General features: G+C 35.7%; 3 protein-coding genes across 3 annotated transcripts in view; all 3 read right to left on the bottom strand.

Moving 5' to 3' along the window:
- Positions 1 to 2,333: 2,333 nt before the first annotated feature.
- On the bottom strand, positions 2,334 to 4,823 carry LOC134840407 (uncharacterized). The gene has a single exon (XM_063856188.1). The coding sequence runs from the start codon at positions 4,672 to 4,674 to the stop codon at positions 2,761 to 2,763; it is 1,914 nt and encodes a 637-aa protein (XP_063712258.1). The 5' UTR covers positions 4,675 to 4,823; the 3' UTR covers positions 2,334 to 2,760.
- Positions 4,824 to 5,140: 317 nt separating this feature from the next.
- Positions 5,141 to 9,063, bottom strand: LOC134840406 (leukocyte surface antigen CD53-like). The gene is made up of 2 exons (XM_063856187.1): positions 8,541 to 9,063; positions 5,141 to 6,260 (listed from the first exon to the last, which is right to left on the bottom strand). Exons 1-2 carry the CDS (start codon positions 9,054 to 9,056, stop codon positions 6,081 to 6,083), a joined length of 696 nt encoding a protein of 231 aa, XP_063712257.1. The 5' UTR covers positions 9,057 to 9,063; the 3' UTR covers positions 5,141 to 6,080.
- Positions 9,064 to 10,099: 1,036 nt separating this feature from the next.
- LOC134839936 (rab GTPase-activating protein 1-like) overlaps positions 10,100 to 12,149 on the bottom strand; it is a 37,400-nt gene continuing 35,350 nt past the window's right edge. Inside the window, exons 19-20 of the mRNA XM_063855565.1 lie at positions 11,713 to 11,844; positions 10,100 to 10,734 (exon numbers count right to left, since the gene is read on the bottom strand). Coding sequence (XP_063711635.1) covers positions 10,357 to 10,734; positions 11,713 to 11,844 — 510 coding nt within the window. The 3' untranslated portion in view covers positions 10,100 to 10,356. The remainder of the gene's footprint in view (positions 10,735 to 11,712; positions 11,845 to 12,149) is intronic.

Genomic DNA, 12,149 nt, shown 5'->3' with positions numbered 1-12,149 from the left:
AGCTGCGAGACTAATCAACAGAAAAGTAAAGAAATTTTTAGACTCTGATTGAAATATATACAACACTTTTTCTTTTGTACTTTCAGAGACGACGGACATTACCATTACCATATGAAACCATCAGATTTTGGCAGATTTGCAAAATTAATGGCCAACTGTTGTAAAATTAAGATGGAATGACTCGCTACGAAGGAAAAGTAATACTCGCAGAAACAATCTTTAGTCACGTTTTGAATTTTCATCATAATTTCAAAAAAAAAGTCGAAAATCAGCAAAATTCATATTTTATGGCTATGATTCCAAAACTGCAAAACCTACAAAGGTAAACACAAAAATCATAAAAATGATCTAGCTGCTTATTTTCATTTCTTTTTTTTACAAAACCCTAAGAACAGCTTGATTTTGTCGTAACTTAAATGTTTGTTGACTTTATACAATTGTATTGCTTACTTATTCAAATACATAAAACATCATTCAAAAAAGATAAGTAATTCAAAAGAAATTATCAATTCTATTTCCATTCAAAATACCCTGAAAAACACAAAGAGAAAACGTCTGAAACAAATTTCAGGCTTATTAGGATCTATGTCACAGTTATTGTACCCATTATATTATAAAAGCTTCTTTCTTTGGTTTCGAGTATTTTCACTTTGTAACATGTGTTGTCAAGATGTTAATTTTAAAGCCTAAAATGTGCCTTTCTCACATTGTATCTTTCAGATAGAAGGACTGTTTTTGTGCTTTGCAGTCTTTCTCTTAAATTGCAAGTCATAAATTTTAGTTTGATTTTGGTTTGAGGTTTAATCCTTGTCGGGTTTAAATGAAATCGTCGTCATTTCTTTTCCCTTTTGTGTAAATAATTTAAACCAGATCTTTGCAATCGCACTTTGAATGGAATCATTCACATTTTGTTCTAGCTAATCGACATTCAAACTTAATTGAAGTTAACCGTAAAGACATTTATTAACCAAGCTTTTTTTATTTCATATTGAAATTCTTTTTATGGCCTAAGGGTTTTCTCAAAAATTAGTACCTTTAAAATTGACGCAGTTTGAAATTGAAACCTCTTCGTGTTTACTTGCATTCAGGGTCAAGGCATAAGCATGATTTAAATAACTACTAACTTTTTAAAACTAAATGAACAATTGAGGTTCGAAATCTTTTCGGATTGATCATCTTGTTTATCACTTACTTGATGTTTGCTAGAAATTGCTCTGCTTAGATGTTTGCTTTGAAACAACCTTTAACTGAGCATTATTTAGCCTTAAAACAGATTCATTGGAATGCTGTTTTCAGGTCATCGTTTTCTCAATGAAAGAAAAAGCTGTTTGTTTAGTTTTAAAATCCAAGCAGTTTACATTCGACAAAATTTAGTTTTAAGGGACTATTTTTTATGCAATCCACAACTCCTTGCCTGCTTCAACTCCTTCACTTTCTTAGATTGCATCAGATACTGATTCTGGTTTGAAATTGCAACCTTGTCGGGCTAACGTGAAACCATGGCCATTATGTTTCACTTTTGTGTTTAATGTTTTAAACCGGAACTTTGAAATCTTTCTTTAACCGGAACCATGCGCACGTTGCTCATACTAATCCATATTTCATAATTTTGTGATTAAATTTAATCGTTAACCCCTATAATTATTTAATCTTACTTATTTCAAATTGCAATTCTGTTTAAGGCCTTGCGGTTTTCTCAATTTCTCAAGTCTCTGTCAGAAGTTAATGGCTTTGAATTGACTCTGGTTTGGAGTTGAAACCTTTTCGGGCTGACTTGCAATCAGAGTCAAGCCAAAACCATAACTTGAATAGGCAATAAATTTGTTAATTTAGAATAACAGTTGAGCTTCGAAAGATTTGTGGGTGGATCATCTGTAATTATCGCTGGTTTGATGTTTGTTGAATTTTTTTAAGTTAGTTAACTTTGCTAAAATAAATTCTTCCAGTTTAGTTAATTGTTCAAACTATAAGCAGATATATTTGATTGTTGTTTTTGTACTAGTTGATGTTTCCAGTTCATCAATCAGCTTAATAACCACCTTGAAAATTAAGATGTATCAGCCTTAAAAAAAACACTTTTAAACATTTTTATAGCTAAATTTACCTTAAAAGTTAACCTTAAAAAATTTACCATAAAAAATTACCCTAGAAAAAATAAGTAATTTACTTATACTTACTGAACACAAAATAAAAAATTTAAAGTAAATTAACCTGAATTGCTAAGGTTAATTAACCTTAATTTTCTTCATTTCTAAGGTTTTTTACCGCATCACTTCAGTTAACTTACCTTAACTTTTGTATTTTTCAGTGAAAAACATAAGGTAAATGCACCTTAAACTTACGGTAAAAATAGGTATTTTACCTACTTTTGTACGGTAAATTTACCTGTAAAAACAGTTTTAGGGTATTTTTCAAGGCTGATACACCTTAACTTTTAAGGTGTTTTAGGTACGTTAAGGTGTACTTGAGGTAGTGCAAGTTTCCCTTAATTGTTAAGATGTTTTCAGGTATTCCTCATTTCATCGCAATTTGATCCAAGCGTATTGTTTCATTATCCAAAGACAAGAAAACCAGCCACTTAGTTCGTTGCATAAGACACCAAACACTTGAGTTCTGATTAACTTCAAAACATCGACGGAAGGTTCAAATAAAACAACTTAACATCTACATAAATATTGCCCTTTAATTAAATCTAGTTGCACAGGAAATTAGCACATAAAATTCGCATATACTGCAAAACAATTTTAAAAATTCATATTTTTAGACATTTATATCTTCAATTGTAAATCTATCGTCCCTGTTAACGATTAGCCCATTGCCAGGCGGCGCTTGACTCTGGCGACCCGCTGCATTCAGTGTTTGATTCAGCTGACCTCTGTTTGCAGCCGCAATAGTTTCACCCGTGGGATCTCTTTCCGGAGTGACAAACTTCTCCCCTTTGCTGTTTACAATTGAGTAGTCTCCAGGAGCGTCCAATATCAGGTACTCTTCGTCTGAAGTGAAGTTCTGGAACGGTGCAATGTCATTGTCCAAAAGGTCATCGAGGTCATCTTCAAAAAAATCTTGAGTATCCGCCGCAACTGAAGCCGGGAAGCATCCTCGTCCTGACAAGAACGGTTGCAATATATGAGTAAAAATAACGTATAATATTCCAGTTCCCAGCGCTGCAAAAGCTGCTGATCTCCACAGAACTGTACAACCGAATTCCTCGTACAGAAATCCACCAATCACAGCTCCTAATCCAACTCCGACGTGCCAATAGGAGTTTGAAACCATTGATTGAAACGCGGCGCTCAATCCCATAGGCGCAATTTGGGACGCCATGTCAATTGACGCGTACCACATTGCCGAAAAACAAATAGCGTGCAATAATTCGACTGGCAAAATAATAAGAGCATTCGATGCCCAGCTGTATAGATAAAACCGGACGAAGTAAGTTGAGAGCGCGAAGTAAATAACCGCCCTTGGTCCCAATAACGAAACTAACTTTCTACGACTGAAGTATAAAACTAGATCCAGCAACGCATACATGCTAAATGCAATGCCTATATAAATAAAATATGCGTCTAGCTGCAGTAGGTACAGGACGAAGAAAACGCTGTGCATGCCTTGTAAGCATCCGAGAATCGTCATCACGATTACGAAGACCAGAGACTCTCCACTTTGTATTAGAGTGTTCAGGCCGAAATTCAGTTGTGCCGTAGGTGTAGGTTGTGGAAACTTGAAGTAGCTTGTCAAGATTAAGCAGATGATTGAAAACACTGAAAATGGTATGAATGGCGCAAACCCATTGAAGATAGATAATGATTTAACGTATTCTGAGAATGAAAGAAGAATTGAGGATAAAAATGCGGCTCCACCAAAACCAGCGGTTGCCCATAGTTTCTGCATATTGAAATCAGAGTCAGGTAAATTTCTACAATATTGCATCGACAAAGTGTCCAAAACTGGTAATATGATGCATGAATAAACACTGTAGGCTGTCATTATAACCGCATACTGCGTGAATGGATTTGAGTGATTCTGATTGGTTGCTTTGGTTTGGCGATCGCAAGTTTTGTTTTGGATATCGGAGAAAACAATTTGATCATCGGAGAAAACATCGCTGCATCTTTTGCATGAAATTTGCTGACTCTCAATTGGATAGAATAACCCGCTAATATTATTGGTTGATGGCGCAAAGCATTGGTCTTGTAATTTTTGGTTACCACTTGGAACTTTCTTGCTGTAAAAACAGCAGTTCAAATTAACTCGATTGTTGTAATTAGGATCTTGGCTTCTGTCCGAAATAACACTGAAGTTGTAATTACAACTCAAGTTTTCGTCCCCAGTTTGCAAGTAGCAAAACTTATCACTTAGTCCCTGAACTTTAGTCGTCGAAGGAGTTTCAAAACATTGCATATCAGAGTGAATGGTTTGAAGTAAAAGCAGTACGAATGTGTTCAGTGCTATTCCGATGACCAAACTTGGTTTGAAAAACGCAAATTTTTCAATCATCGACATCAAAAGGGGTCGCGACACTAACCCAATCAGTGGCGGGAGCGAAAGGAGAATACCACTTTTGAGAAAACCGACCCCACTGCAGATAAACAACACCGGTAGGTATGGTATGATGGCACCGAAGGTGGCTGAGACAAAAAAGTGAACGAGTTTGAGATGGCCCAGTTCCTTCATGATTGATTGATGCTTGGATGATTAGTTGTGTTTTGTAGTGTTAGAAAGGGCAGATACGTAGGATAGAAAAGACAGACATACACAGGATAGAATGAAACCACACCCTTCTGAAATCGGAATAGCAAGTAAGCTTAATGAGCCACGCCATAACGAATTAATTATTTCTAACTATTTTTTGAGAGATTTTAAGGTTCTCATCTTGAATCAATTGCTATTCTCTGATGCTCCAGTTTAAATAAAAGCCTAATTCAGAAAAAAATTGCAGCAAGTATTTATGGTATTCATTTAAACTAACTATTTACGAATAATTTTTTATATTCAATACTAACTAAAAAGGAATACGCATTCAAGACATAGCCAACAGATAAATGCAAGTTAAAGCGAACTCAAAAAGCCAGAAGAAAACAACTAATTGCCCGAAAAATAAAAAAAAAACTTTCCTTAAGAACTTTCACTGAAAAAAAAATTTAAGAAAACTATCTGATTATTTGATGGTTCAATTCGTCCTTAGCACTTGATACCAAACTGATTTCACCAACTGCACGCAATCCTGTTGAGTAACTCTCCTCGATTTCGAAAATTGACCATAGCTATGGTTGCATTGTAATGTAAGACTTTAATTACACATTTACGATTAAAAGTGAATTTGGCGGACACAGATTCCGGTTTGAATGAACCACCAAATGCATTCCGACCTTTTGCAGCCATTCACAAAAGTGGATTGGCAAAAATTGACAAAAAGGAATTACTCGTTACAAGGAATTACTAATGCTGAATCACTAATAATCACTAGGGCAAACACGAAATTTGATTAAGCTCAACGCGCACGACACTATTTTACAAAAATAATTATAAATGACTTTATTTTCCACTTCATCTATTAGTCTTTGACATTTTTTGCCTTATTGCATGTTATTGTTAGTAATTGAAACTCCATTTCCAGCATCGTCCACTATTGTTGAATTTACACGAAGCATGCCCCGATTCTAGTTTCAGCGATATATCAGATTATGTGGCACAGTTTAAGTTACATCATCACTGGTAGTAATTGTTATCAGTTGATTGAAGAAATTGTCAGTACTCTAGCTAGCATATTTATCAACTTAGAACTAAACTATTATACCTCTTTATAAAGTTTAACAAACATTTATGCTTCAACACTTAGTTCATTGAGAACATGAGCTCGACTCGTGTTTAAGATGATATTTCCTCGATACACAGATGCTGAAAAAATATGACTCAGAGGTCGATTTCATATTCTCGTAGGATAAAGTGCCATATAAACTCAATATATATATAAACAAAATTTCAAATCTCGAGTGAGTTTCTAATATTTTTTTTTACAAAAACTCAAATATTGCATTTTGGTTGTCTTTATATATTGCACTAATGTAAATTGTAATCTTCTACACATATTCCGTGTCGTGGTTGATCGCTTTCAAAACACAGCAAGCGATCATCATCTGTACGACATGTGTTACGAGAAGAGTGAAATATGAGATCTGCAGAACCAACACCTGGCCATCGATCGCACCCATAGTGGCGTCCAGACATCCAGTCATGTACCATCCTTGTGCGCCGCATATCTACAATATAATATAACTTGAACCAGTTTAGGTTCAACACAGAGGCGAGGCTGCAAAAAAAAGCAAAATTCTTCTAATTAAATTTGATCAAATGGGTTTCAAACCTCCGCCCTACAGAACCTCTCGCAAACAACAGAAACAATAAGCTTAAAAATCCATTTAATGAGTCAAAACATCGCCAGCAGCAAATTGGAAACAGAAAAGAAAACACGGAGACTGGTTTAAAGAAATTACACATGATCTAAATTAAATACTAGGCGACATTATAAAAACACATCCGAAAAATATCAAAAACACTAAGTGTATTATGCCCTTCAGATGACGCAATCATAAAAAGTCAAAAAAGTAGAAAAAAACGTTGAGAAAAACTGGGTGTACCAAAATTCTAGTGTCTCGCTAAAACTACATTCTGAAAAAACGGGCCCTAGCAAAACATTCGACAACAAAATTAGCAAATTACCGCGGCGAAAACAAAGCCGACGATCCTTGAGAAGACACCAGTTGAGGCGACAAAAATAGTTTTGTTTAAAAGCCCGCCCTAATATTAAAATGAACTACAATTGCAACAAAAATGAAAATTGCTTAGAGCACAAGGAAAATCTGTAATGAGGCAACTAAGCTTGAAAAAACTTGGTGTGACAAAACTTGAGCAGACCAACGAAAGTCCGACAATTCAATTTTTACCGAAAAAAAATTCTATTTCATAAACTAAAAAAAAATAAGGCCCAACCGGGCCTCAAACCCTAGCCCTTAGGCTGCAACGACGCCCACGTAACCTATAGGCCAAGTGGGTACGAACCTGGAAGTTGATAAGTTTCAATACAAAAGCAAGTAAGATTTGTAAGAAAACATTTTTACGGGAAAAAAGTCCAGTTCCTCACATGGAGACACTTGTGACAACAGTGTACAAAGTTTCAATAAGGTTAAAAAGTGGGAAAAGTAAAAATAAGAAAACAAACTTTCAACTTGTGCAGGAATCAAACCCCGACCTGGAGATTGAGTGTCATTTCTGCATTAGAGTTTAGAAATGATCTGATAATTAAAACCAGGCGTTTTACTTAAACATATCAAACAGATGCTACTAAATCGCTTGCCAATGGAATTGAGCACAAACTTGTCTAGCACTGTTGTCCGTGTAGGATTATAAAAATTGAAATGCCCAACAGTGAAAAAAAATGGATTGAAAATGTTTTAACTAGTTTCAACTTTCGAATAAAAAAATATATCGAGTCGACACAATTAAATTAACCCAATTTAAGAAAACTGGATCGATGATTAAGTCTTCCGCTTGGCAATCATTAAATTAAAAACCTCTTTCAAAACTAGAAGTTGTTAATGGTTTTTCGCGCCATTTTACCAAAAATTGTCATGACCTTTATGAAGAAATCACTGCGTTTTTTACACCAATTAAATTGGTTCAGTAGCACAGATGTTTGCGTATGGAAAATAAATCTTGGAAAACAGGCAAAAAGCGCAAACTGCCAAAATATAAATTCGACGTGAGCAAACTATAAGACTATAAATAAAAGAAAACCACTCTACCAAAATCAATAAAATATTTTAATAAGATCAACCAGAAGTTTAACACAGAGGAAGAGGCACTACCAAACACAAGCGAAAAAACAGCGAAACATAGCTCTAAAAAGTTAAGCTTATCTCTTCTTAAACTTTGTAGGGCTATGTAGGAGGCTTCTTGTGATATAATTTTCTCATCAAAGTAGTTTCAGTGTAATTCTTGATTAATTGGAAAAACCAAAATGACCCATTTTTGGGGTAAAATTTTGGTTGAGAATTTCGGAGAAAAAATTGCACCATATTAATTTTGATGAAATTCTAAGCAACTTTTGTTCTCTTCAGTTTTTGTCTAATTTTAACCCAATTTGAGAAAAACGCGTTTGAAAATTCAAGTTTTGTTTGTTTTGTCCGGATAATTTAAATCAGCACTGTATGTTAGCAAAGGAGCCACATATGTCAGCTAAAGAGCCACAAAGTTCAACATGAACACATTTAATTGCGAATCGTGTTGGAAAAAAAGCAATATAGCACTATGAATCGCTAGCTCGACGGTGTAAAAAATGCGTAGCCTGGTATTTTTCATGAAAACTGTTCAGTTCCAACCACAAATATACCTGCAAAAAAAACTATAGCTCAAAAATGAAACGACCTAAAAAGACCAACAAACGCTTTCAAATCCTATTTCTAGCTCACTAAAGTAAAAAAAAAATCGAGCGCACGCGACTGGAGCAACAGGTATACAATAATAACAAAATTTGAAGTTACCTCTCCGAACTCGGAGTGCTTTCTGCAGCATGACATCGGAGGTTTCACAGTATACTTCCACCAGTTCATGAATCCAGTGACTCCACAACATTCCATTTTAGACTGGTACCCATTCCACAAAGTTCGTACAGTCTTGTCCTTGGTATACTTCTCCATTGACTGAAACATGAGCTCTTCGCCGACATTTCGGAGCTCGCCTTTCGTGTAATATCGGAAGAGCACCGCTCCTGTCGCCAGTTCGAACGTAATCGCCATAGCCAGGAACGAAATGTAGAGAAACATGCATTGTTTGCTCGACTTGAGGGATCCGACGAAACCGAAAAAGGCAGTGAGAACAACGAGTAAGATGAACCCTACTAGAATGTACACCAGGTAGTTCTGTGTGGATGGTGAGGCAATCCAATCTAGTTCCTCGCGACTGGAGAATATTAAGAATCCGACAATTGAGACAAAAATGGCAGTCAGAGTAAGCAGAAGACAGTTTGTGCAAATCAAAAGCTGCCGTAGAAGATGCATGATGGTACAATCTGAAAAGAACACGAACTGCACGCGTATTCTATAATTATGCAGATGGCTAAGAAGTTCCAATTACACAATTTAATTTTTTTCAAAGGAAAATCCATTTCTAAACAAGAAAAAGGGTTCGTTCCTATGCAAGAAGCGCAGATTGCGCCGACTATAACTATTAATGGAAAATCTCTGAAAATGCATTTTTGGCATAGAGAATTTACAGATAAAACTACCCTTCAACTTTTTGTTTACTGCATTAAAAATCTTAGTGCCAAGCTCAATTGCATCTGCTCTGTGAATTTTTTTTGGAATCGAACCGTATGTAAATGACAGGGTTTTAAATTAATTTTTTTTTCAGGAAAACACGCTTTGGCATTTAAAACACGTTTTTTTTCCGAATTACACATAATTGTTTCGTTTTTTTTTCCATTGTTTTTCTTTAGTCTTGAAATACTGCCTACATACCAACACGACCTGGGAAAACAGCGATATAGGCAAAAGCTTTTGTTTAATGCAATTACCATTCCTATAAAACATAGCCAAATAGTGAACCACTTATTCGGTTCAGCGCAGAGAAACGCAATTCATAATTCATTTTCAAATCCAGGAAAAATATACTGCTTTAGTTTTGTTTTCCTCCCGGACAAAAGTGAATGCAAGAGGAGGGGAAAAGAGGAGGGAAAAACAAGCTATCGTTTTTTATTCATCGTGCTAATTTCTCAGCAAAAAACTATTTGACCACCTTACCTTCATAATGGATTTGAAATTTTAACCCATTAGATTTGTTACAAGTTTTTTGGATACCTAAAATCATTTGAATGAAACATCGAACGACTCCATAGTTCCGTCCTTCTACTTCCAAATTCATAAAGTGGTCAACAAACGAAATGATTAAATCAAATGATCAATGTTTCTTCTAGATTAATAACCTCTTCTTGGCTTATGATTAGTTGATACTCAAAAAAATTTCCCAACATTGTTGCTCGATAAGTTTCATAAGATCAACCCCAAAAACTGACGCCTACAGAGTCGCTCTGCGATACAAACTGACTGGCCTAAAATCTAAATTGAGTAGCATGACGCCATTTAGCCTTCGCACAATCAAAGGAACTCATTGTACATTACAATTGGAAAATAGACATTCTTCACTTCTTCTCATACAATACTATGCTGCAATGAAATAGATAATTTACAGAATTTAGGAGAATAATAATTTGAGGGTTCTATTTGCAAACGTTGTGTGCTGATGAGCACACTGACAAGTTAAATAATTTGGCATCATTATGATAGCATAATTCACAGCAAATTAGGTTAGGTCATGGCCGGAAATTGATCCCTGATTCCCTGTCGTGTTGCGCGACAGGAAGTTTGGTGTTCTCTTCAACAGCCATTGAGTAGCTGAAGAAGCGCTCTGATTGGCCGATTGACTCATAGCTGCTACCATTTGTTTCAACTCGGCCACTTCGTGTTCTAGTTGCTGATTTTGACTTTGCTCTTCCACTAGTCTCAATTTAGTCAAAGCGAGCTCTTGTTCCATGTGTAGGGATTCTGATTCAGAGTCTCTCGATGATTTGACTGCATTTTGGTTACTGTGTCCGTTTGCACTGTTAGGGTTCTCTGAGTCACCTGACGACAAGAGTTCGCAGCATTTTTCTTTGCAATTAGAGCACTGCGTTGCCACATCCTAAAATTTTTTTCAACTTTAAGTCACTTTACCCAATTTCGCAAGCGATCTTTTTGCATGCCGTTTTTTTCGACCATTCATTTTTATCTTTGCAAACGCTCTCATACGAACGCACTATTACTAGTGTGACCAAATGCCCTTTGTTTTCAAAAATAAAAGTTCCTTTTGAATTTCCATATTCAGCTTGTTAATTTTTACTTCCACTTTTTCTCTAATCGAGCTCCAACATCAATTTGGAATCACAGAGGCAAAGCGGAGCTTCGCAACACTTGCGATGCAATAAAAAGATTGCGCTGAAAAATAGTGAATGAAAAAACTTAGAAAAAGTTATGTTGGAAAAAATTACTTGAAAAAATAACTTGACAAAAATTACAGCTGAAGAAACTTCATATATTTAGATGAAGTTCATACACAGACCTTAAAAATTACGCACAATAAATTGGCTAAGTCGATTGGCTAAGATCCTCTAGAAGTGAAGAACCTCTAGAAGTGAGGATCCTGTGGACAAAGTTGTTTCCGGGGGAAAAAGTCTAGTACCCGATTGCAATACCCCTGCTTATCGCAAGGCTAATGATAGCAATCAATTTTTAATGGGAAAAACTGAAAAACAAATCCTGCACAAAGCTATTCATATGAATATTAAACGCATGCTGCCTAATTTTCCTAATTGAGAATCAAAGATGCTCAGCAGTTGCTTAATAATTTTAACGTTGGAAGAAAAACGAAAGCCACTCTGACGATGGCTGGGTTTTTGACCAAACAATGTTCGTAAAACTGCTGAAAGAGTACAACAATACTACTCTCTGACGGAACTGCCGACTATCTGCCGAATTTCTGAAGTTTTCATGCAATTAAGTTGAAAATTTTTCTTCGAGGGTGAGCAGTTATTTGGAAGTTGTTTAGTTTGAAACATTGAGCCTGGGTTGATTTGATCGGTTGCTTGCAGGGTAAACTATGTGTACTAAACAAGTTTCTCACTTTGAGAGTGTCCACTATTTTGGTCTGTGCGTCTCGTTCCTGTTCTAATCGTGAGCACAACTTGCGATACTCGGCCACAATGTCTCTCTGCTGATTCGTCTCATTCGTCGACTTAGTCACTATCTTCTTCAACTGAAACGTCAACCAATTGTAATTTCAGAAAACTTAGTGAAACAACTTCACAAAAATTGACATTATTATCACACAGAACAAAACTGAACAAAACAGAAGCAGAAAAGTCTATGCTGAAAACATTATCAAAAATTGCTAATTGCTACCGGAAAGCGTGAAACCAAAATGTAAATTGTTCACAGTTTCAGCTAGGTATCCTTTCCCCAAGCAAAAAAAACACCTCACGCCTGTTTGAATAATTTTATGACAAACACTGTTCTCGATAAACAGGTGAGGGTAAATATTGGTGCAGATATTTTTGATCA

This window comes from Symsagittifera roscoffensis, chromosome 2 (genome assembly GCF_963678635.1).
Source record: "Symsagittifera roscoffensis chromosome 2, txSymRosc1.1, whole genome shotgun sequence".
NCBI classification, from domain to species: Eukaryota; Metazoa; Xenacoelomorpha; order Acoela; family Convolutidae; genus Symsagittifera; species Symsagittifera roscoffensis.
This window is presented reverse-complemented; position numbering and strand designations above follow the sequence as displayed.

Excerpts from the sequence above, each read along its gene's own strand:
- LOC134840407 (XM_063856188.1), bottom strand. The coding sequence starts at position 4,674 with ATGAAGGAACTGGGCCATCTCAAACTCGTTCACTTTTTTGTCTCAGCC.
- LOC134840406 (XM_063856187.1), bottom strand. The coding sequence starts at position 9,056 with ATGCATCTTCTACGGCAGCTTTTGATTTGCACAAACTGTCTTCTGCTT. Across the intron at positions 6,261-8,540 it reads AGCACTCCGAGTTCGGAGAG|ATATGCGGCGCACAAGGATG; the intron begins GTAACTTCAAAT and ends ATTATATTGTAG.